The sequence below is a fragment of the Martes martes genome (genome assembly GCF_963455335.1).
Source record: "Martes martes genome assembly, chromosome: 13".
In the NCBI taxonomy this organism is placed as follows: Eukaryota; Metazoa; Chordata; class Mammalia; order Carnivora; family Mustelidae; genus Martes; species Martes martes.
Window position 1 is genome coordinate 86473834 of NC_137901.1, and position 24891 is coordinate 86498724.

General features: G+C 37.6%; 1 protein-coding gene across 7 annotated transcripts; it reads right to left on the reverse strand.

The window, feature by feature from the left end:
* Positions 1–5653: 5653 nt before the first annotated feature.
* RSRC2 (arginine and serine rich coiled-coil 2) lies at positions 5654–24743 on the reverse strand. 7 transcript variants are annotated; one of them, XM_080822133.1, is made up of 11 exons: positions 24598–24743; positions 20605–20761; positions 19384–19427; positions 18494–18571; positions 16718–16930; positions 15650–15853; positions 13428–13550; positions 10726–10805; positions 8799–9031; positions 8274–8363; positions 5654–6640 (listed from the first exon to the last, which is right to left on the reverse strand). In XM_080822133.1, the coding sequence occupies exons 4-11, from the start codon at positions 18499–18501 to the stop codon at positions 6461–6463; spliced, it is 1131 nt and encodes a 376-aa protein (XP_080678259.1). In that variant the 5' UTR covers positions 18502–18571; positions 19384–19427; positions 20605–20761; positions 24598–24743; the 3' UTR covers positions 5654–6460. The 7 variants fall into 7 exon arrangements, with proteins under 7 accessions (XP_080678259.1, XP_080678260.1, XP_080678255.1 ...); XM_080822134.1 differs by having other exon boundaries at positions 20605–20666; positions 24598–24691; XM_080822129.1 differs by lacking the exon at positions 18494–18571 and having other exon boundaries at positions 8799–9028; positions 16718–16908.
* Positions 24744–24891: the final 148 nt, after the last annotated feature.

A 24891-nucleotide genomic window follows, 5' to 3' on the forward strand; every position in this document is an offset into this window, starting at 1 on the left:
TTTGCATTGCATACTGGGATTGGTCCTTTTTAAACGTGCAGAAAGCCTGCATAGAACAGAACGTGTTAAAACAATATATATTGTCCCTGAGATGCGTCTAAGGCTGAAAAATCAGAACAAGATGTATATCTTATAGCAGATTCTAGTGTGCGGGCTAAATTGCAACAGGAGAATAAGAAACACTAGTTCTATCACAGATTACCTTTGTGATCAGTTTATTGAGCTTGTTGCACTTTTTCATGAAAAACTAGCTACATCAGACCATTTTCGATTCGCCTGTGGCGGGTTTCGGTGGTTTCTCTCATTCAATCACTTATTCGTTCAGTAACATTTATTTACCACGTTCAACGTACCAGAGCTCGAGGATGCAAGGGAGAGCAAAATAGGTAAGTTACTGCTGTGGTGGAACCTACAGGCTCGCAAAAGAAACAGACAAGAAAGTCACCGTAACTGCTCCTGCTCTTGGGTCCAGGTGGATGCTGATAGGTGTCCATCATATTTTAAAAATATGTGAAGGGACGCCTGTGTAGCTCAGTTGGTTAAGCGTCTGGCTTCAGCTCAGGCCATGATCCCAAGGTCCTGGAATCCAGTACCGCACCTGGCAGGCGGCCCTCCACCTGCCGCTCCCTAGCTTGTGCTCTTTCACTCTCATTCTCTGACAAATAAATAAATAAAATATTTTAAATTTTAAAAAATGTGAAATAAAAACATAGCAAGTTCCGGTACGTAATGATTTACTTTGACAGAATCTGTGGGAATCCGTGAACCAGGACCTGAGGTTTGAACTGAAACATTAAGTGTTAGAAGGGCAAGTTGGTGGTGAGAGCACCGATGATGGACTGAAGAGCATCCTCCTTGGAAAAAATCTGGATGTGAAATGAAGAGAGAGTGGAGCACAATGAGGCTGGTACATTAGGCCAGTGCACACACCAAATTTAGGGATCCTCTCTCTATCCCCCAAATTGGGAAATCATTTCAACATTTTAAAGAGGTTCGTGACCCACACATTTTCATTTTAGTAAGATAGTCTTGATTGCATGATAGAAACACGATTACAAATCCTGCAAAAGTAAAATTCCAAATCTAGAAGACTGATAAGTTTTTGCAGTCAAACTAATAAATATTGGGATTAGTGCAGTGGAAATAGTTGTGGACAGTTGTTTAGAAGTAGTAAATATTTAGAAGATAAAATTTACGCAACAGCTAATTGGAGGGTTGGATATAGGAAATGAGAGAAAACGGGTAATGAATATTTCTCAAGATTCTGACTTAAGAACCTGAATAGGGGCACCTGGGTGACTCAGTCAGTTGGGCCTTTGGCTCAGGTCATGATCCCGGGGTCCTGGGATCAAGCCCCACATCAGGCTCCCTGCTCAGTGGGGAGACTGCTTCTCCCTCTCCTTGTGCTGTCAAATATTTATATACATATATATGTGTATATATACATATATGAAAAACTGGTTGAATGACCAATAATAAATCATTTATCAATAATAAATGATCAATGGATGCGGACCAGGTTTGGTAGCAATGAGGGAAGTTATGTGGTACCCTGAGGCAATTTTATCCTCAGAGGCAAGAGAGAAGCAACTGGACTGGGGAAAGATTTTTTTTGAAACATTTTTGTTATTCACTGATTTTTTTTTTTTTTAAGATTTTATTTGACAGAGAGCATGAGAGACCACAATTAGGCAGAGAGGCAGGCAGAAAGGGGGAAGCAGGCTCCCTGCTCGGCGAGCAGGGAGCCTGATGCGGGGCTCAATCCCAGGACCCTGAGATCATGACCTGAGCCGAAGGCAGAGGGTTAACTCACTTAGCCATCCAGGTGACCTTTTTTTTTCTTTCTTTTTTTTTTTTGGAAAGATTTTGTTTAGAGAGAGCACAGGAGCCAGGGTAGGGGATGGGGGCGAGGGAGGCAGAGGGAGAGAATCTCAAGCAGACTCAACACTGTGTGTGGAGACTGATGTGGGGCTTGATCTTATGACCCTGAGATCATGACTGGAGACGAAACCAAGAGTAGGACACTCACCTGACTGAGCTACGCAGGCGCCCCTACATATTGATAAATTGAAAGTAAAATCTGAGCCCCAGCTGAGATGTTTACTAGGCAGCTGAATCTTTGGGTAAAGCTCTGAGAAGTCTGAACTAAAGGTTAACATTTGGCTGGCCCATGTGTTTTTTTTTAAGATTTTATTTATTTGACAGACAAAGATCACAAGTAGTCAGAGAGGCAGGCAAAGAGAGAGAGGGGGAAGCAGGCTCCCTGCTGAGCAGAGAGCCCAATGCAGGGCTCGATCCCAGGACTCTGGGACCATGACCCGAGCTGAAGGCAGAGGCTTAACCCACTGAGCCACCCAGTTGTCCCCGGCCCACATTTTTAAGGGCATTAAATACAACTATAGTAAAGGGTAACGGCACAATGAAGAATACAGAGTGAGAGGAGTCTGTGGTTGAGTCTTGAGGTACTCAAAGGGCTGGGACTGAGGATGAGACAATTACAGAAATTGGTGAATCACCAGAGTGAAAGAACTAGGAGTGGGTCCAATAGAAATGGTGTGTGCATATGTGTGTGCATATATGCATATATATGCATATACACATATGTATATATACATACTGGGGCACCTGGGTGGCTTAGTGGTTAAGCGTCTGCCTTCGGCTCAGGTCATGATCCCGGGGTCCTGGGGTCGATCCCCACATCGGGCTCCCTGCTCGGCAGGAAGCCTGGTTCCCCGCCTCCTGCACCTCCCCCCCCCCCCCCCCCCCCGCCTGCTTGTGTTCCCTTTCGCTGTCTTTCTCTGTCAAATAAATACAGTCGTGGGTGGCTCAGTTGGTTGAGCAGCTGCCTTCAGCTCAGGTCATGATACCAGGGTTCTGGGGTCAACCCCCACCCCTGGGTCCCTGCTTGGTGGGGATCCTGCTTCTCCCCTGCCTGCCACTCCCCCTGCTTGTGCTCCTGCTCTCCCTGTGTCAAATAAATAAAATCTTTAATTTTTTTTTTTTAATTTCTAAGTAATCTTACCTAACCTAGGGGTCAAACTTACAACCCTGAGATCAAAAAGTCTCATGCTTTACAAACTGAGCCAGCCAGGTGCCCCTCAAAATTATATTTAAGTATACACTTTAATCACCTTTTGACCTATGAAACTCTAGCTTGGAATAATATGTAAAACTCGTTTCCATCTCCTTGCACCAATTTACATCTTCAACGATACTTAAGTTTTTCTAAACTTATGGAATAAAAAATCCCTCCAAGTTGGAAACCTCATCTTGAATCTGCTTTTTCAGCACCCATGTACAACTACCAAGTCCTATTCTACCTTCCAAGTTACCTACCCTGAAGGCCAATTGCTCTCACACTGGTCATCATATCCTGACTGAGCTATGTGTTCTCCTTTTACCACCCTGCCTAGCTACCATGTCTTTAAGATACCTCTTGGGGGATGCTTGGGTGGCTCAGTCCATTAAACATCTGCCTTCAGCTCAGGTCTTGATACCAGTGTCCTGGGACAGAGCCCTGCCTTGGGATCCTTGCTTGGCGGGGAGACTGCTTTGTCCCTCTCCCACTGCTCTTTCTCATGGGCTTTCTCAAATAAAATCTTTAAAAAAATTTATGTATCTCCTGGGCACATCTGTGTGGCTCAGTCAGTTGTGTCCAACTTTAAAAATTAAAATTCAATGAACATTTATTGTATTATTAGTTTCAGAGGTAGACTTCAGTGATTCTTTTTTTTTTTAATATTTGAACAGACGGCGAGAGAGGGAATAGGAGCAGGGGGAGTGAGTGAGTAACAGTCTTCCCACCAAGTAGGTAGCCCGATGTGGGGCTCGATCTCAGGACCCTGGGATCATGAACTGAGCCCAATGACTGAGCCACCCAGACACCCCTCATTCTTATATAATACCCAGTGCTCATTACATCATGTGCCTGCTCATGGTGTCCATCTCTTGATCACAGCTCAGGTCTTTTTAAAAAAATATTTGAGAGAGGGGCGCCTGGGTGGCTCAGTGTGTTAAAGACTCTGCCTTTGGCTCAGGTCATGATCTCAGGGTCCTGGGATTGAGCCCCGCATCGGGCTCTCTGCTCAGCAGGGAGCCTGCTTCCTCCTCTCTGCCTGCCTCTCTGCCTACCTGTGATCTCTGTCTGTCAAACAAATAAGTAAAATACAAAAAAATGTTTAAAAAAAATATTTGAGAGCGAGAGAAGCACAAGTAGGGGAAGTGGCAGAGGGAGAAGCAGGCTCTTGGCTGAGCAAGAGCTCAGTTGGGCTCAATCCCAACATCCTGAAATCATTATCTGAGCCAAAGGCAGTCGCTTAACCAACTGAGCAACCCAGGTGCCCCATCAGCTCAGGTCTTGATCTCAGGGTTGTGAGTAGAGCTTATTTAAAAATAAAATAAGGGTGCCTGGGTGGCTCAGAGGGTTCAGCCTCTGACTTCAGCTCAGGTCATGATGAAGCTTGGCGGGAGCCTGCTTCCTCCTCTCTCTCTCTCTCTGCCTACTTGTAATCTCTGTCAAAAATAAATAAATAAATAAAAATAAATAAAAATAAAATAAATCCTGGACAGCAACTACGTTGCTTACAAGGATTAACCCCAACATATCCATCACGGAGTACAAGGCTTTGAAACTGAAAGCACAGTTAACAGCCAGGAAAATGGGGAACCAAAAACAATTGAGTATGACTTCCCTATAAACTAATTACCAACTGAGCCAAGCAGTTAAATGGCTCCCACCACACACCCACTTAACCGAGTCCCCCAGGTACCCCAGCCCATGAAAATCTCTAATGAAATTGATTTGAGAAGGTACAGCTAACCTGAAAAATTTGAATTATGGGGACTCCAAGATGAAAAAAACCATGGTGACATTCCCCCAGAAACAGTCACTGAAATGTGATGAAGAGCCATTTCTTCATGAAATTACTGTGCTCTAGGAAAGTGAAATTCAAACACTTACCGAAATACATTAAAAAATCTTATTTAATACAACCACACTTCTCATTTATCACAAAAACATGCCCAACAAACACATTGGCCAGACTTATGAACTCATTTTAAAAATAAAGGTATAATGGGTTAGGGCATCTGGGTGGCTCAGTTGTTAATCATCTGCCTTCAGATCAGGTCAGGATCCCAGGGTCCTGGGATTGAGCCCTACATCAGGCTCCCTGCTTGGCAGGAAGCCTGCTTTTCCCTCTCCCATTCACCGTTATTGTTGCCTCTCTCTCTCAAATAAAATCTTCTAAAAAATTAAAAAACAAAGGTATAATGGGCACCTGGGTGGTTCAGCTGGTTGTCTCTTGGTTTTGGCTAAGGTCATGATCTCATGGGTCATGGTATCCAGTCCCATGTCAGGTTCTGCACTCAGTGAGGAGTCTGCTTGAAGGATTCTCTTCCTCTGCCCCTCCCCCAAAATAAATTAAGAAAAAAAATAAAGGTATAAGTTTTACCATTAAGTACAGTTCCCCAATTTCTCTAGGAAAAGGTGAATCATGATCTTGTAGTAATAAAAACAAGTGATTTTTAAGTTCTATAGTCCCCTTCCTTCACCAGATTTATGCCCTATTTAACAAAGTAGTTTTCTAGTATTTTGGTACTTTGTGCTACTGAAGACTTCAAAGGGATAATGAGCAAAGGGCATACCAAGAACTTGTAATAAGGCACTTTATTAAAATAAAAGTGCTTACATCCCTTTAATGTATTAATCTATTTCCTGAATAACATGGAATATTGAACAAATACTGTACACCATTCTGTTCCTTACAGTAGTAGGAAAACAGTATTATTGTAGTAAGTTTGTCTACTTCTCCCAACTTCCTTTTACATTTCTGCTTACCACAGTATTGCCTAGAGCAGTTAGCTATTCTTTAAAAAAAAAAATTAAAAAAAAAATTCTACCTAGTGTTCTCTAATAGCAATTGCAAAATGCTACAAAAAATTATGAAACAAATTCAAATAAGAATTCCAGGTAACTTAAATTAACACCAGTGTTGAGAAAACCATTTTTATTGTCATCACCACCCAGCGTATTTGTGCTGGATTATGTACCAAATGGCCAGATCTTCTAAAGAACATCTACATAACATTTCTTTCATGTTTCAAGAGATGAAAATAACTGTACAAGGTTAAGTACAAAAGTACACAAGACAGCGGACACGAAATATCCATGTATGAGATTTTATCCCACCTGCAGCTTTTATGTATTTGAAAAGTAGAATTCATGAACTAAAAAATATTGTCCTTCTATAGTCCTGTCAAGTTTAATGGAAGTGTGTTTAACCTGATTACAACACTAACACCAGTATCACTGATCTGATATTTACAAAAAATCGTATTTTTCAATAAATTAAAGTCAATGCAACACCCATGCAAGCTAGAATGCTAGCTGTTTGGTGAACCAGGACCTGACATCAGAACCAGAAGTCCATAAAGTCCCAAACATTAAGTCTGATCTTTTTCAAACTGCATCCATTCCTCGCATTGATGATGTGAAACCCAATCCCATTCCTCTTTGTGTGTGGGTTTGTGATCTCGCCATTTCATACTGAGCATCTAGATTTCTAAATACTTCTTCCTGTTGCTTCAAAGTCTTGTAACTTTCTTCATCAACTGAGCTACATCCAGCTTCATCTTCACTCTAAATATCAGATAAAAGATATATTATTATTAAAATAAACAGAAATGAGAATAAGGTCTTCTTCTCAATTGACCGTACCAATAAATCACATTTTTAGAACAGGTATTTACCTTCCACCTACTCATTTAGTACCTACGGAATGCAAGGCACTGTTCTTTCTAGGTATCAACTTCATTTTAGTGGGCATGAGAAAGAAAATGTAGAACATACCAATTAATATCTAAGTAAAGTCTAGGAGAAAAGTAGAAAATGGGAATGGTATGCTTGCTATTTTTAAAAAGGCAAGTGAGAAAGGACTAAAAAGTTGACATCTGAGCAGGGACCAAAGGAAGGAATGATGCGGGAAGCTAAGAAAGAATTAGAACAGGGAAAGCTAGCAGTAAATGCAAAGATTGTCTGGTATCATCCCCAAAAAGCCAATCAGTGAAGCTTAGTTGTTTTTTGTTTTTGTTTTTTTTTAAGATTTTATTTATTTATTTGACAGAAAGAGATCACAAGTAGGCAGAGAGGCAGGCAGAGAGAGAGGGGGAAGCAGGCTCCCTGCTGGGCAGAGAGCCCGATGTGGGGCTTGATCCCAGAACCCCGGGATCATGACCTGAGCTGAAGGCAGAGGCTTAACCCACTGAGCCACCCAGGCGCCCCAGTGAAGCTTAGTTTAAGCCAAATATCCCTTCAATGAAAAACCAATTCCCTTAAAGTAATAATAACCAATACCTGAGCATTTGTGAACTTTTTTCCAGGTTGTTACATGAAATCTAATATGAGATCTGTATATTTGCACTTTATTCAAACAAAACAGAAAACACAAAGAAAAGAAAAAAACCCCAACAATGCTACCAGAAAACAAAACCAAAGAAAAAACACACCCTCTACATATTTAAAAAAGCTTTCTGGGGTGCCTGGGTGGCTCAGTGGGTTAAAGCCTCTGCCTTTGGCTCAGATCATGATCTCAGGGTCCTGGGATCGAGCCCTGCATCGGGTTCTCTGCTCAGCGGGGAGCCTGCTTCCCCCCACTGTCTGCCTGCTGCCCTGCTTACTTGTGATCTTCTCTGTCAAATAAATAAGTAAAATCTTAAAAATAAAATAGCTTTCTGGAAACTTTCAATATTAAGGTCTGATTCCAAGTACAGTCAGTTTTTAAAAAAGATTTTATCTGCCAGAGAAAGAGCACAGGTGCACAAGCACAGGGAGTGGAAGGCAGAGGGAGAAGCAGGTTCCTTGCTGAGCAAGGAGCCTGATGTGGGACTCCAGCCCAGGACCCTGAGATCATGACCTGAGGGGAGGGCAGACGCTTAACCAACTGAGCGACCCAGGTGTCCCTACAGTTCGCTTCAAATGAACATTTTCTAAAGGCAAATTCATTAATTCCCATTTACAATTTCATTTTTATTTACTAGAAAAAGGTTCATTTAAGGTATGAATAGGTTATAATCAACAACCATGTTAATTTAAAAAGTCTGTATTGTCAACTAACGATGACAACGTAATTCTGTGAAATGAATCTGAAGCACGAAACATAAAAACACTAGAAAGTACCCAGAGTTCACACATTACTGAAATTAACTTTTAGGGTAAGGACCAATGTTAATCTGAAAATGTTAATACGAATTTTAATTCAAAGTGTGTAACTCACCTTAATACCCATTAATTTCCTGAATTTGACATTTTGGTCCTTGTTTCCAAAATTCAATTTTTCCCATATTTCAGCAGACTGGGATTTGTCCTGTAAAGAAAACAATGAACTTTTACAATTCATAAAATTTAGCTTTCTAAGTAATCAGGTTTAAAAGAAATGACAACATTTATAGTATTGTAACAGTGCAGTTATAATTATTTTCAGTTTGATTATTTTAAAATTTCTATCACAAAGTAATGAAGTAAAGAAATAGTACTTCATAATACACCCTTTATGAAAAAGCCTAAGCCAAGGAGCATCTTCCTCCATTATAAATGTATGGGAATACTGTTTTTCTTTGAATCACTACTGGTTTTCTTAGATCAATCTTTTTCTAACATTAAACTGTGGTAAATTAAACTATTACAATCCAGTTTGGAGAAGAAAAATAAACACAAACCAATCTTTTCCAATTCAAATTTGTTTATCTAAGCAACCGCTAATTAGGAATAAATGACAAAAGAGAAGAATTAAAGAACTTACCCCTTCTTTCTTGCCTTGCCAAAGCATTTTCCTTTTTTTCTCTTGTTCAGCAAATTTCATTGGATTCACAGCTGCTGGGTTGTAATAGCTAGGTACAGCTATTCCGGTCTCTGCCAAAGCCTTCGCCTGCAGGGCAGCCATTTGAGCTGCCATAGCTATCTGAGGAGTTACTTGCGTTCCTGATGCCAACAAGGCAGCAACATTGAGAACAGAACCTCCGGTAGCTGCAGCTGCTAAAGACATGAGCACAGATTTTAAGACTAAACAAAACCAACCTCCTGATTTACAACAGTGCATTTATAGATAAGAACTAATCTAACAAAAAGGCAGAATACGTTTACCAAAATAAGGAAATGCAGGTAAGTTTACTAAGCAATTAACATTTCAGCAAAATTTACTGAATTTATTTCTAATAGACATTTCTGGATATGATCCCTCCTATATACTAACTACATGTATCTTAAAATAGTAAGAATTCTACAAATAAAAAAATTTATGATTTCAATGAAAATGAACTATGGTTCTTGTAGCTAAACTTGTAACAATGAACACTATTTGTATGGCTCTTTAAGCTTACAAAATGGTTCTTTAGACATTCATCTGAAACTTGTAACAAACGTTTAAGATATTAAACAAGTATTATACACATTTAGCAAACAGTAAGCCCAATTCCTATAGAAGTTAAATGCCACACCTGGTATTCCCACTATTTTAAGTGATTCAGTCAGGAACTAAGTCAATTTTTTGTGAACACACAGACTATTCTGATTATATGTTTTTCTGTCAGCCCAGAATATAAGCTTATAAAGTTCTTTAATTATTAATACTATGGGAATCCAGTTATGGAAGTTTTTGTTCTGTCCAAGTATTAAAAGCAAAATGGCAGGGGTGCCTGGGTGGCTGACTCAGTTGAGCTTCCAACTCTTAATTTTGGCTGACGTCATGATCTCAAAGTTGTGAGATTGAGCCCTGCACTGGGCTCCAAGGTGGGTGTGAACGTGTCTCTTCCTCTCCCTCCGCCTCACCCTCCACCCCCTCCATCTAAAATAAATAAATAAAATGCATGAATACTTATTAAAGGCAATTTGTACAATTTCCTTTTTTTTTTTTAAGATTTTATTTATTTATTTGACAGAGATCGCAAGTAGGCAGAGAGAAAGGCAGAGAGGGTGGGGGGAAGCAGGCTCCCTGCTGAGCAGAGAGCCCAACTCGGGGCTAGATCTCAGGACCCTGGGATCATGACCTGAGCTGAAGGCAGAGGCTTAAACCCACTGAGCCATCCAGGCGCCCCAATTTGTACAATTTCTTAAAAAAATTTTTAAATTTTATTTTTAAGTAATCTACACCCAACACTGGGCTCCAACCCACAACAATGATATTCAGAGTCACATGCTCTACCAACTGAGCCAGCCAGGTACCCCAATTTGTACAATTGTAGATTATTTCTAGCATCACCAATTTACTAGGAATGTGAACAAACAAAAAACACCTTCCAGATTACATTCCATGTAATTCAGTAAGTCTCTCTGGTCACCTTCAACCATTCACAGGCAATGTTTGTGTTATGTCTAATAACCTGATTTCTTACCCAAGATCAGTTGTCATCTTCAATAAACTGCATTCTTCCAAAAACCATTGAGTAAAAAAATATGCCGTGATGCCTACGGTGTTATATGAACGAGAACAGTGACTGTTCACTTGTCAAAATCAGGTGCATCAACCAAGTAAGAAATACGTATGCATGAAGAATTTATGAGGAATGAAAGTAACATTAAAAATGTTCACATTTCAGTAATAGTACTAACAGTTTTACAGGACACTGATGGGTAGCAAGGATCATAGGTGATTTTCTTCCTATTATTTTTCTGAACTTTCCAGATTTTCTACAAAAAAATGCCACACTTCTATAGTAAAGAAAATGAATTACCTGCAGCTATTTCTTGTTGTTTTTGTTTTTCAACCATTTCCTTTTCTCTCTGTTCTTGTAATTTCTTTGCTCTTTCCAACCTGTCAAAGATAATTTCAGTAAGTTTATAATAACGCTCAATATAAAACCAGTATTTATCTTTGTATTTCTCCACATGTATAGAAACGAAACACTTAACAGAATTTTAAATTAAGTTTAACACAAATTGGTATCTGTATGTGGGGGAAAAAAAGCATTCATTCTTAAGATAGTCACAGTTAAAGAATATTTCAATACTGGTTTTAAACATTTTTTGAATTCATGAATTGCCAAAAAACTGGAATAGCTTTTACACACACTTCCCACAGAGACTAGTTTTAAAAAATAAAAATTATTCAACCTTTATCATTGCTGGTTTTAACAGTATGGATAAAATTACATCTTGCAAATGACATACTGAGAACTGAGTAAATCTTAGGGTATGTTAAAAGTAGTAAACAACGTTTATAGAACTACCTACATGCTTCTTGGTAGGGAGGCTGATACAGGATAAGGCCAATTAAAACATGCCAATTATGACTTTTCTACTTAAACACATTTTATCATATGACCTTAAATTAGTAAAAATTAAAAATAGCCAAAAATAAAAAAGGGGCCAATAAATCCTATTTGGGAACTAACTTTAAGCAGCTTAAGAAATGTATTATTAGCAATGGAACTAGAAACCTGAAACACAAATTCATCCTCAGACAAAACAAAAAAGAGACTGTAGTTCACTCACACTAAATTTACTAATACATATAGTAAATGTGTTGTCAAGTCAGTATCTACTTCTTATACAACAAATCTTAAGTAATAGCATCTCCATGAGTTCCTGAAAGAGAAACCTTTTTCAAGACTCCTTGATTTCCCAATCATTAGGTCAAAAGTCACCCTTTCTCCTTTAATGTGGTATAAAGGGGCAAAGATTAAGGAAAAGGTTTTTTGTTTTGGTGTACTATGGGTAGGAAAATTGCACTGGCTTTAATAACTGCTGTATTTACATAAAATGAACATAACAACATAATTTTATTCCCTCTTACTGAGCACACATTCAAGACAGACACAGTACAGACTTGATTTTGTCCTTGGGAATAAAAGGCCCTGATTAGGGGTAACATTAAAATGTTGGTACATAGATACTAAAATTGTTTTCAAAGTAGTTTAAAAATAGTCCATATTTAAAAACAAAAAAGGAACAAAAGGCCTATATACTGTAGTATCTTATTAATAACAAAAGATCTCCCTTTGAATTTCAAAGTAGCCAAGGACCAATCTGATATTTAAAAGAGTTATTTCAGGGGCGCCTGGGTGGCTCAGTGGGTTAAAGCCTCTGCCTTCGGCTCAGGTCATGATCCCAGGGTCCTGGGATCGAGCCCCACATCGGGCTCTCTGCTCCGCGGGGAGCCTGCTTCCCCTTCTCTCTGCCTAGTTGTGATCTCTATCAAATAAATAAATAAAATCTTAAAAAAAAAAAGGTTTAGAAAGAGTTATTTCACATAAACTTGTCATCTGAAAATCACTAAGTAAGATTATTTTTTAAAGCTGAAATTTTAGATACTACTAACAGCTTCAACTTTAATAAAAGCCAAAAATTAAAGCACAACCAACTTATAGTAAGAATAAACTTTAGGGCTTAAAAAAATACTGGTCAGACTTAACAGATCATTCTTTATAAGTTACTTCAGATATTATAATAAATTACTCCTTCTTAATTCTGTGGATTTTAGTTTCAGAAAGAAAGTATGAGTCACTACTATTGATGCATATTTAAAATGGCCATTGCAGGTTGGAATTAACACCATTCACTACAGTGAATGGAATGAAGAAGGGGCGAGCTCACACCTTTGCTGCTGCTGCTGTTCAGCTGGAGTTTCTGCCAGGCTGGGTTCACAGGGCAGCAGCCCATCAGGTTACATTGTGATAACTGTATTTTTGTAATGAAAAAAAAATACAAACTCAATTTCATAAGGAAAAAAACCCCAAAATCAAGAGTATAGTTTTCAGAATATGGGAAAACCTGCAAACAAGCACTTGGATTCTACTTTACTTCTTGCCTCTCTATATGAGGCAGTTCTTTCAACGGTTTTGCACATTTCGCTGTGTGTAGTCCCACAATTACCAGAACATCTTTGGAATGCTTACAGAATTAAAACATGAAACGGTTTCCCTATGCTATCAGCAGTAAGATTTTCAAGATCAAACAAATCACCTTGTAATGTTTATTATTTGCCACCTTTAAAATAAGAAACCCATTGACAGAATTGTTTCAGACTGTTTTCTTGAGGAAGAAAAACAAAAGGACAATGCAGTTTCAGAGAGAAAATTTAAGAGTTCTTGAATCAGATTTAGATTTCTAAAAAAGTTTTTATTGCAAACCAAAAATATTTAGGAGCCTAATGAGAAAAATGAATCAGTTAATCATGAAGGAAAACAGAGAAACTGTTGCAGACACTGTAATCTTTCCGTTGCAGACATTGTAATCTTTCCAGTTGCACAAATAGGTAAATGTTTAAAATGAGAATTAACTAACTACTTAGTTCTAGATCAAAACTGGCACAGTATGTATCATAGCTATATTTAATTATTTAACTTAAACTCTGAAAGCATTCACTTTGTCCACACAATTGAGTATCAACTTCAAGTTGAAAAGGAAAAATGCATCAAAGAGAAAATATGCCCACCTCCTAGCTAAAGCTTCTTGTGCATCCATTGCTGTATTTCTGCCTCTGAAGGGAGGTGGACTAGGAGTTCGGCTTAAACTTCTGCTAAATCTTCTAGGTTTTTCAATTCTCTTCTTCCTATCTCTGTAATAAATCGTATTTCACATGTTGCAATATGGCAAAGCAGTGATAATTAGTTCATTTTATCAAAATCCGTTACATTTGCAGAGGTTCAACAAAAATGCAAACAGTAGACAAACTATTTAGAACCCTTTTTTCTCCATCTCTGTCCTACAGCTTCCACAGGGTATGAAGTTCCCTGAACATGCTGCTAGTCTGCTGTAAGTTCATTTAACGTTCCCTGCTACAGACAGACAATTGAGGATGTTTTCCAATCCTTTGCTATTACACCCAACACTGCAAAGACTAGACTTGCACATCAGTCATTTTATATTCACATAGGTGAGTATGCAGGATAAATCCCTAGCAATGAGATCCATAGTTTAAATGTTCCTAGTTTTTTAATCTACAATGAATTTGTAAATGTTAAGAAAAAAAAAATTCCAAGCACAAAAGTCAGTAAAACAAAATAATCAGGAATGGAAGATAAAAAAATAGGCAATGAGCAAAATAAAATAAGAGTAGCAGTGGTCAAAACTAGAAATGCCATAATACAAAAAACTAGAAATACCACAAATAACGGCTTGTATGCCCACATGGAGAATAAAATATTAATGATAATGATGAAATTATTTACCTAAACTCACTAAAACTCGTAACTGGTAAAGCTTAAATTAGTAAACTACTAAAAACTGAACTATTAATTAAAAACTGATCATCAGCAACCCACAGGTCCTGTGTGCTTTAATAAAACAACCACTGGGTGCCTGGGTGGCTCAGTGGGTTAAACCTCTGCCTTCGGCTCAGGTCATGATCCCAGAGTCCTGGGATAGAGTTCCACATTGGGCTCTCTGCTCAGCAGGGAGCCTGCTTACTCCTCTCTCTCTCTGCCTACTTGTGATCTCTGTCAAATAAATAAATAAAATCTTTAAAAATAAATAAATAAAATTTTTTTAAAAATTGAAAAAATTGGGACACCAGCGAGCAAGCGGCTCAGCAATGAGTCTGCTTCTCCCTCTGCTGCTGTCCCACTCTTATCTCCTGCGCACTCACTGCTCACGCTCATATAATGAAAATCGAGGGCGCCTGGGTGGCTCAGTGGGTTGGCCCTCTGCCTTCGGCTCGGGTCATGATCTCAGGGTCTCAGGATCGAGTCCCACATCGGGCTCTCTGCTTGGCGGGGAGCCTGCTTCCTCCTCTCTCTCTGCCTGCCTCTCTGCCTACTTGTGATTTCTCTCTCTGTGTGTCGAATAAATAAAAATCTTAAAAATAAAATAAAATAGTAAAAATCTAAAACACTCACCATTTGCATCCCAACTCCCCCCAAAACCCTTGATAAACAAGAGAAAGCCAAGTAATTTCAGTCTTTATAGACTAACTTGAACAATGAACAAAAAACCTTTCCCCTTATTTAACAACAGTTATCTGTACATATGTATTATTAATAATTGTCTGATGTAAACAAGTACAGACTAAATATATTCCCTGATTATTTAAAAATTTTCTCTTGTGCTCTTCATTGTACTTTCTGTCTCAACAAATTAAGGCCTCCTCTCAATCAAGATAGTTTTGAATTAAGCTCATCTTTTTGAATACCTGAGATAGCATATACAGTATGGTGGGTCAAACACATATACTGACTTTGCATTCACACATACTTGGGACTTGGTCCTGACAGTACCATTTAACAACTATGATTTGGGGCTTTCTAGGCAAGTTACTCAAGCTCTCTAAGCCCGATGGTTTTAACTCACAAAACAGTTGTTTTGAGAATTAGATGAGGTAGTACATGAAAGAGCTGACAATACACAGCACATAGCAGGCATGCAATAAATGTAAGCTACTCTGATTATACAATTAACACAATTCAACATCCAAAACAACTGAAGTAATTTTAATAGGACTATTTCTACCTGCACTTCACAGAAGATCTGACTAAATGAGTATCTGTAAGAATGCTATGGCAAGTGTTTAAATTGTTCTTTATTAGTCAGAAGGTTGTTAAAATATTTTGTAACTCAAATAAAATTCTGACCCACAACTTTGATATTCTCAGATTGAGGGAAGATAAATAGGCCCCGTGAAGGAGCTATCTGATTTTATTCAAGATGATAACTACTTACCGACTTCTACTCCTTGTTCTACTTCTGCTTCTACTCCTATGCCTGTGTCTTGATCTTGAGCGGGAACGAGATCGAATCCGGCGTTTTCTTTCCCTGCTTCTGGATCGTGACTTCTTCCTCTCCCTGCTTCTGGATCTTGACTTCTTCCGCTCCCTACTCCTTGATCGAGACTTCTTCCGCTCTCTGCTTCTACTACGATGACGCCTCAAATTAAAACACATAAATGTTTAGTTATTTAGAGCTGCGTCTTCTCAAATTACAGATATTATGAATTAATTATCTGCAGTGTGTGCTATCAAGCCAGGCAATAAACTACTCTCTATTGTGTAGAGAAAGGCTAACTGAGGCATCTACTGGAAGAAACTGTAATAACAAATAAGCCTTTATTCTTGTTTGATGATGTCTCAGAGGGCACACAATAAAGCTACATGTTAAAAATGCAATGCATCCCAACCCAACTTAAGATCCTGTTTAATAGTTTAAAGTCAATTATTGCCTTAGTGAAGGACTTATGCAATTTAAAGATGACAAGTTAATCTACTACCAAAAAATTCAGACCTAATCTGATATACCACATATATATATTCCCACAGAAAACTCCAAACATACATTGAACACTGGCTTCTTTTAACAAAAGTCCCACAATTTTTCTGCCATGATCCAGTTTTCAATACAAAAGAAAATCTAAATTAGTTTAGCAGCAAATAAATCCTACATTGACAATGTAAAAGTACTGCTTTGTTGGCTTAAACATAGGTCAGCTATGTAAATTTTTTCACTGCAAGTAACAGATAAATCACAAAATTAAAAAATACTGGCTAGCTGAATGTGAATCATACACAATCATCTTTTAATCCCAAGTCTTTTAACACTTTTCTTTACCTTTACCAGAAAACAATGCCCCAAAGACTTCAGCTACTAGCAGACATTGGATAGCAAAGGAATAGATCCTAGCAAAAAACATCTATTTTCTAATTAAGATTATTTGGATATTGCTGGGTTCATGAGAAGCTTTACGTAATATAGCTCTTTACATGGCACTAACTTATAAATACCGAAACGACTTACCTTTCACGAGACCTAGATCTTGAGTGACTTCTGCCTCTTGACGACTTTCTTTCTTTGCGTTTATGTCTGTCCTCACCGTTTTCAGATGAATTTAGTCGCTCTCTTCCTTTATCAGAAGAATGTTCTTTGTCATTATGTTCCTCAGACTTGTGTTTCTTAGATGATTTATCTTTGGATTCATGTCTTCTTGCCTGTTTTAAGAAGAAGTTGGTTCTTTCAGGAAAATAGTGCAACAAAGAGAGTTAGTATGGGTATCAGTAGACAAAAATGTTGTGATGCAACATTAGTAACCTTAGGAGTGTGTGGCAAATAAAAAAAATGATCTAGTTTCACATCACCCAAATGTTGCAGATGAATATTACTAATCTTATTGTCTTTATATATCCCCCAAATTGCAGTTTCCTCCCCAAAATAACATTATTAAAACAATGATTTTCAATGTTGAAATAATACTGAAAAACCATTATTATCAGAAAAAAGAGGAATCCCTGGTGTTTCTTTTATCTAAAGGAATAAGGGAAGTACACATGTATCAAGACTTTCAAAATTTTCCAACAAACCTTTTAGAGAAACAGATCATGTATACACGTATACATCAACTTCTATAACCAGAATACGTATTATTTTAGGTTTAAAAACTTAACAATAGTGAAGATCAGGACACAAAGAAATGCAGAGACAACGCATTTCAGTTAGGTACCTAAATAAGATTAATCTTACTAATTATTAGTATTTTCTGCAATTTTAAGTTACTTTACGCAGAGTTGAAGTGTCCTTTTTATAGCTATACTGCCACATTCTCTCTAAAAGACGGCTCTTGATTTTTCTCCCAATGTCTAAACTGTGAAGAAATCACTTTTCATCTTGCAATATCCCAACGGGCTTGAAGTTCTATTACATTTCATGTACCTAGGGTAGAAAATGGCAACCGTATCTGTTTTAATTTTTATGAAATCAAACTAGGCATAACATAATTAATCCCTACACCATTATACAATACATACTTCCCCATACTCTGAGAGATAAAAACCAAGACTTTTGCTTTTACAACATATGCATTCAGAGACCGGGCTAAAATTAATTGCATGATCAAGTCTCCATCCTACTCTCACATGCCAAATTAGGAAGCGATAAACATTATCTCCTCACATTAAGTTGTCAAATCCATCTTTCAGCTAAAGCTTAAAAACCTGGACATCTCAGAAACACAATTTTAAAGCTGGAAGGAAACTCAGATCCTCTAAACTTCCCTTACTTTAAATATGACTAAATGAAGATCTAAAGTCACAAAACTACATGGTAGCAGCTGAATCCAGACCCCATGTTGTTCTTATGCCCAGGCCACCGCTTTTCTACAACAGGACACTTAACTCAGGTTTCTCAAAACATAGCATTTTTTCTTTACACTCAAGATTAACTTTGCTTAAAACCAAAAACCTGGCCAAACATTTTGGAACATGCATGATATATCTGAAAAGAATCACAGTATGTTATTTAATATTTTGCAGAAAAATAGAGAGACCTGGAGACACAGCTAAATTTTAATTTCATTGCCAGTTCTCTGTATGATGAGCTTATAAAAGTATTTCCTTGATTTTGCCATATAATGGCAAACTGGAAAAGCTTTAAGTGGTTCAACTTCCAAAGGTTTTAGAGTTTATTTCAAACCAGTTTTCCAAACATAACATTACTATTATTTAAAAAAAAGACATTAAAACCCTTAACTGATTTAAGATATACTTAAGGGAAATAGGAGTTTGAATGACTAATAGTTACCTTATCATGAAGTAGGCTTATTATTTTGCTATCTGAGTCTGCAGCGTCTTCAGTTCAGTCTCTTCGCGCATTAGCACGCTGAGTATGATTTATTATAGAAATGTTATCATGTGAGCTAAACAAAATAGTCATTTTCACAAAAACTCTCCTAAATTAAAAATTTAACAGAGCTTCCATTAGGGGAAGAGGTGAAGTCCCTGCCCACATTTTTTTCCGGAGTCCCTTGCCCAGCCCCCACAAGACTCTTCTCCTCCCTTTTTGGCTCCTACTTCTGTTCTTCCTTGTTGGCTCATTCCTTGTCTTCTCAGGTGGGTGAGCAAGTTAACTCCTGCTTCTCTTTCATACAGCTTCTGTCTTTCTTTTTCCTCAAGTTTTGCTGTCACTGCCACCTTTCCAGCTGTCCCTCACAGACACTTTATTTCAAAATTCGATACTATTCTCAGGGAAACTGAGCTGGTTTGCTAATGCAAAGAGGACTCGTTATCTTCCATAAAGAAAAAGCCCACAGTTATCTAGGATATTGGTACTTAAAGATGACTGCTATATGAAAATCCTGAGCAGCTGTCAGGTATAAGGAGACTCGGGACCTCAGATTAATGGAAGCTCTGTGTGACAGGCCTAAAAAAACCAATTATAATCTTCATATGAAATTTTTATTGTGAATATTTTCACAACATAATAAAATTAATAGTTTTTGAATGAACTTTTCATATAAACAACTATCTTCTTGAAAAATGATGATCCATATCATGCTTATTTTATACCCAATTAACCTTTTAAATTTCAAGTTTTGGTACTTACCTTGATAGTATCATATATTCACACAAACATTTCTACCAGATACTTTACAAGAATTTTAAAGTGCCTATTCACTACAAAGTGTTAATTACCTCTTTGCTTCTGCTCCGGCTCCTGTGTTTTCTTCCTTCATTATCTGTAAATACATACAAAAATTCACCATAAACAAGACACAGAAACACCTCAAACACAAACTCCAATACTCAAAAGGACGATTTCCAATCCAGTTTCCTAAATTAAAATTCTACTTACTATCTTCTAAAGACTATTTTTTATGGAAGGGTGAGATTGTTCTACTTAACACCAATATATACTTGAAACGAATCAAGCAATCTGAATAAACAAAAATATAACTGAGAGCAAGCAAAACAAACAAAAACCCCCCAAAATCCTTCATGACAAATCAAAAACATATATACTGTCTTTCAGTCTGTCACAGATTCTTAATTCACAAACCACTGTGACTAGCCCATTTTGCTTTACAGCGCACAGAAAATTTATAAACGGCTTAGTAGAAACAAACAAGAACAAAACAAGAATGCAAGAGAATACAGTCTGAACTGTATCTGGCTTAAGTAGTCAAAAGGATGCTACAGTTTTGAAATTTCTACTCAAAAGTCATTTTATATGGTACAGTTACAAATATACACATAAAATTACATTTTAACTACTTACAGATGATTATGTGTGGGCATAAAGTATAAATAAATGGAGCCCAGGTCTTAAAAACTATTAACTCTTTAGTATTCTACTTCTCACTTAACCTCTTCATTAAGTAGCAATACTAATTTAAAAAACACACAGCAAAACATCATACTTTTTGTATCACATCAGTCTAATTCTTTTTCAATTAAATGAGTAAGAAACACCTCAGAATGCCAAAACCTCTCACTTCAGAAATATTCTAACATTAAATTAAATGAAAAACAAGGTTAAAAATTTTCCGTAACTTACATCAAAAAGCACGTTAAATAAGCTCAGAAAAATATACCACCGCCCAAACACATCTTTCAAAATATTTTACCGATGTTGAAAGACTGAAATTTAAACATCTCAGGGTTAAAAAATAATTACTGTGACAAAAATTTAAACATATATATATATTTTTGCCTTTGGACAAGTCATGAAATTTCTGCCTGAGGACATTTAGGTTTCTCGTAACTGAAAAATTGTCCAGAAAATTACCACTGTACTTTCCTTATTGATTTCTCAACCGAAAAGAACACCTACTAATTATATAAAAAACTAAACCTATGGCTTATATACACACATTTACATGGATAGAGGTGATTACAGTTTCCAACAATTCATACCTGACTTTCGTTTTCTTTCTCTTGACCTTGATCGTGATCTTGAATAATGATGTTTCGAGGCTCTAGGAGAAATAGATACATCTGACTGCTCTTTTTTCTTATCTCTATCTGGGGATGTCTTTTCTGGGGCTAGTCCATCTCGTTCTGTATCACTAGCCTAAAAAGTTTAAAGAGAAATGATTATTAAGTTCTTAATTACATTTAAAACGTTTCTAACTTCTTAAAAGGAGGGAGGGGAATCATCCTTGAGTTTTACAAAATTAAAAAAAAAAGAATCAATAAACCAGAATGGCCAATTTCTAAGTAGCTAAGTATTATTTGTGCCTGATAAACAAGCCTGAATAAACTGAAATGACTAACTCAATAACAGACATATGTAATTAGGCTGATGTCTTTAACTTTTAAAAATTAAAAAAAAAATCATTTTCATAACTTTCAAAGCAACGGGGAAACGAGAATAAGGGCTCCAAGTATTTCCAATAAAACAAGCAGAGAAAACACAGTCCATTTTAGATTTGCGAAGTCATTTGCCTGACTTTACCAATACTTCTATCTTATATTAGCATACATTAAAAAGGTATTTAAAATGAAATAGTAAAATTTAAACAGACTTAAGTCTGTAAAATCTAAGAACAGCAGAGAATGCTTCTAGATTATAAAAGAATAAACAAAATTAACTTACCTATCTGAGAACCCACTCTTAATTTCATTAACCCTCTTTAATGAAAAGAGCCCCTTGGCACAGTGCTGCTGCAAAATATGGTCTGCCTCTCCTCACATATGCTCTGCGCTATGGAAACATTAAGTCGTTTCTGCTTCAAAGCATTTTATAAATTTTCACAATGCAAATTTTGTACAAGTTAAAAAAATAATCAAGTATTACACTTTCCCAAGAGTCCTGATTTACTCAAAAGGACATTCCTTCATCTAAATATCAGTTCCCTGTTTTCCAACTTACTTGCTCATAACTGAGTACTGAGCAAAGCAATCCATCAACAAATGAGGAAATGAAATGAATACTAGTTTTCAATTAAAAAAGAGAAGTATTTCTGTGGCTCTGTGGAACGGTGTGGTCCAAATTACATATGACAAGAGTATCACACAAAGACAATGATTTAAATGAGTCATAGAAAAAAGCGTTGCGAAGTTAAACCTGAATGTTCCCAAGTCAGATTTTGATTAAAAGGTAGAGGGAACAGTTTCAGCAGTATGTAGAAGGTGGACTACTTGACCTTTGACCTAAGAAAGGTTTTCACATTTTGGAAGGATTATTAAGCAAGGAATGGGACAGAGTCTATATGGGATCCACAATGCCTAAAATATTTATTACCATGCTGTTTACAAAAGAAACTGGACTGGATAAATACGGATTTTCAGCAGGAGGAATAATCACATGACAACGAACTCCTTCCCTTAAGAAAATCAATCCAGAAAACAAATGCCAAGGAAACTAAATGGGGAGTAATTTAACAAATGAAGTGTGAGAGATTGCACTATTTCAACAACTATTTACTGAGAGTCACAAATGTGCCAAACTCAATGCTAGACTCAAAGAATAAAATGATAAACGCTTAGCTAGGATGAAAGACATAAATGTGTTAAACCTCTAACAATGGTAAAAAACAAAACAAAATAAAACAAAAAAAACCACTACCAAACCAAACCAAACCAAGCACACAGGAAGCAACTAATTGCTGGAGAGACTCTCATGTGACCACACATGCTTTCTCCAGTTTTCTATGTATGGGTGATTTCTGGAATCATAAAACTTTTGTATGGAAAACTTTCATCACAGAATGGAGTTCAACTTTCTGATCTTACAAAGGAGATCCAGCAACATTACCTGCCTCTCCTAGGATGGTACTCTAGCTCTTTGCTGTCTTACTATTAAATAACTGATGCTGTATCCACAGGTAAGGATACTTAAGATTTTCACAATACTGGTCATTTTCTTTTAATTCTCGTTCTCATCATTATCATTACAAACTATTTCATGTCTCTGATGCTGTGAAGTGCTGGTAGGGCTTACATTTGGAAAAATAAAATTGCAAAAAGTTAAGCACTGCTCACTTCTCTTAAGGCATGCGACTTCTCTACTAAAACCAGCATTCCTGAACCACTGGCACGTCTCATTCACTTTTACAGAGATCATGACGAGAACTGAAAACAACCTTCTGATAAAGGCAGCATCTAGACCAGGCAGTACAAGTTTTCAGTCAATGGTTTATTTACATGCTTAACATGGGAGAAGCCTAGCATCAGGGAAGTCAAATGCCCTTTGCTTAGAAAGGTACCCTGTCATACAAGATAACGACTTACACCAAAGAGCCATTTTCACCTGTAAAATACACTACAGAAACAAACAAAAACAACCATTCTATTACTAAACAGACTACAAATGATAGGTGGCCACTTCTCCCACACAAAACTTTTATTTCCATGAGGTTATAGTGGCCTAATGAAAAGTATCCAAAAAATCAGCTGAATAAAATTTCTCTGAAAATTTCTAAGCTTCATTTCAATTTATCAGGGTGTACATACTAAATCTTAAATGCTAACTGCAAAACTGTCCTCCAGCACCTGCTTTTTTAGAAGGCTACCACTGTTATTTTAACATTTACATCTCATTTAAAACCCTAATAACGCTCAAGACAGTACACAAATCTTTCTCCAGTGCGAAGAAGGTACACTGGATTTAATACTAGGTCACTTCTCCAGGGAACTGTGTCTCTTTATTGAAGGAGACACTGCAGCACCAAATGTTTTGAACGGACTTCATTTTTTTAATATATTTGAGCCCAAATAAAACACCACTATTCTTTAAAGTACCTTAAAAGGCCCAAAACACTATTTAAACAAAGGAAAACATTACATCAATTAATTGCACAAACACCAAACAGCCTTCCAACTGTTTGAAACCTTATAAAAAATAGGTTCTTAATTCAATTAGGTATTGGGGGAGGGGAGTGCAGAATCCATCCTAATTTCAGATACCCCAATTTTTAGCAAGGGCAAACTACGAATGTTCCGGTATGTTTATAGTCCTACTTATTTTTGAAGATGAGTACATAGAACTTTCTAGTTAGTCGAAAAGAAACACAAGATGCTTGCATTTTTCTTTTAACAGGGTTAAGAAATACGAAGTAGTCACAATAATGTGATCCACCAGAGTTGAGCATCCTATACCCGAAGCAGGCTTTTTAAAAGAACTAGTGTTCTTATTTAAAATTAAAAGGGTCAATGAAGGGTTCTTAATTTTAAGAAACAACGCCAATGATAAAGCTTTATTATAATCCTTCTCAAAGACTTCAAAATGATTACATCACGAGCCGCTTCGGAAACGAACGACAATCGGAATTCGTAGTTCAAAGCCTTCTCGGAATTAAGTCGATTTTTTTTACTCCCTTTGAGCAACAGCTTCCTCAGCTCCGTACTAAGGAATAAACTAAGGTTTTCACAGACAAAACACTAATTAAAATTATGCAACTAGAATTTTACTGAGCGTAAGCAAAAAATCACCCCCAAAAACATTACAAGACAATTCTCTTCTTCCATTCTACTCCTTACAGACAACGCCTTTCTGACCCCATACTTTCCAAAGACCCCCCCCAATCCCTTTTCTCTCTTCCCCAGCCCTTCCCCAACGCGAACAGAAATTCCCAAACCCTAATGAAACTCAATAAAAACGACTAACAAGAATGAGTTAGCTAAACTGGAGGCCGGCCTACGAGTGGAACGGAATACAGGGCTAGGAAAAGGATGAGGAAAGTTCTGGAAAAAAAAAAAAAGACACTCCCTGCGGCTCCCCACCCCCACCGACACCGCCTCATTTCCCCCTCCCTACAGCAGGCAGCCATGATGGCGGGCGCAGAAGAAGGCCGCGGCGCCATTTTGTCCACACACGCGCGGACAACAGCTCTGGGAGCCGTTCACCCGTTCTTTGGAGAGTAGCAGAAAAATATCCCGGGTTTTATACTCAGCGTCGGCACCTACCGCCATAGTCCAGAGTCCTGGCCGCTAAGGCGGCGCCTCCACTTTCCGCTCTCAACTGTACCCGCCGCCCTGACGCTTCGCCACAGACTAAATCACTCGCGCGAGAGACCCGGATGGCACAAAAGGGATGAGGCCCGGCGCGTCGCACAGCTTGCTGGGAAAAAAAAAAAAAGGGTGGTGATAAGAGTCTCTATAGCAACGCGATTCGAGGAAGTGATTGGTTGTTCTTCTGAAGGGGGCGTGTAAGGCCAGGGAGTGGGGCGGAGCCAAGAATATACCCTAGAATGCGCAGCC

Bases quoted from the DNA above. Each gene is read 5' to 3' on its own strand.
- RSRC2 (XM_080822128.1), bottom strand. The intron at 16,909-19,383 runs GTAATTAACACT...TTCTTAAAACAG, and splicing joins GCCGGAGCAGAAGCAAAGAG to GCAAGAAGACATGAATCCAA. The intron at 6,641-8,273 runs GTGAGTTACACA...TCTGATATTTAG, and splicing joins GGAAATTAATGGGTATTAAG to AGTGAAGATGAAGCTGGATG.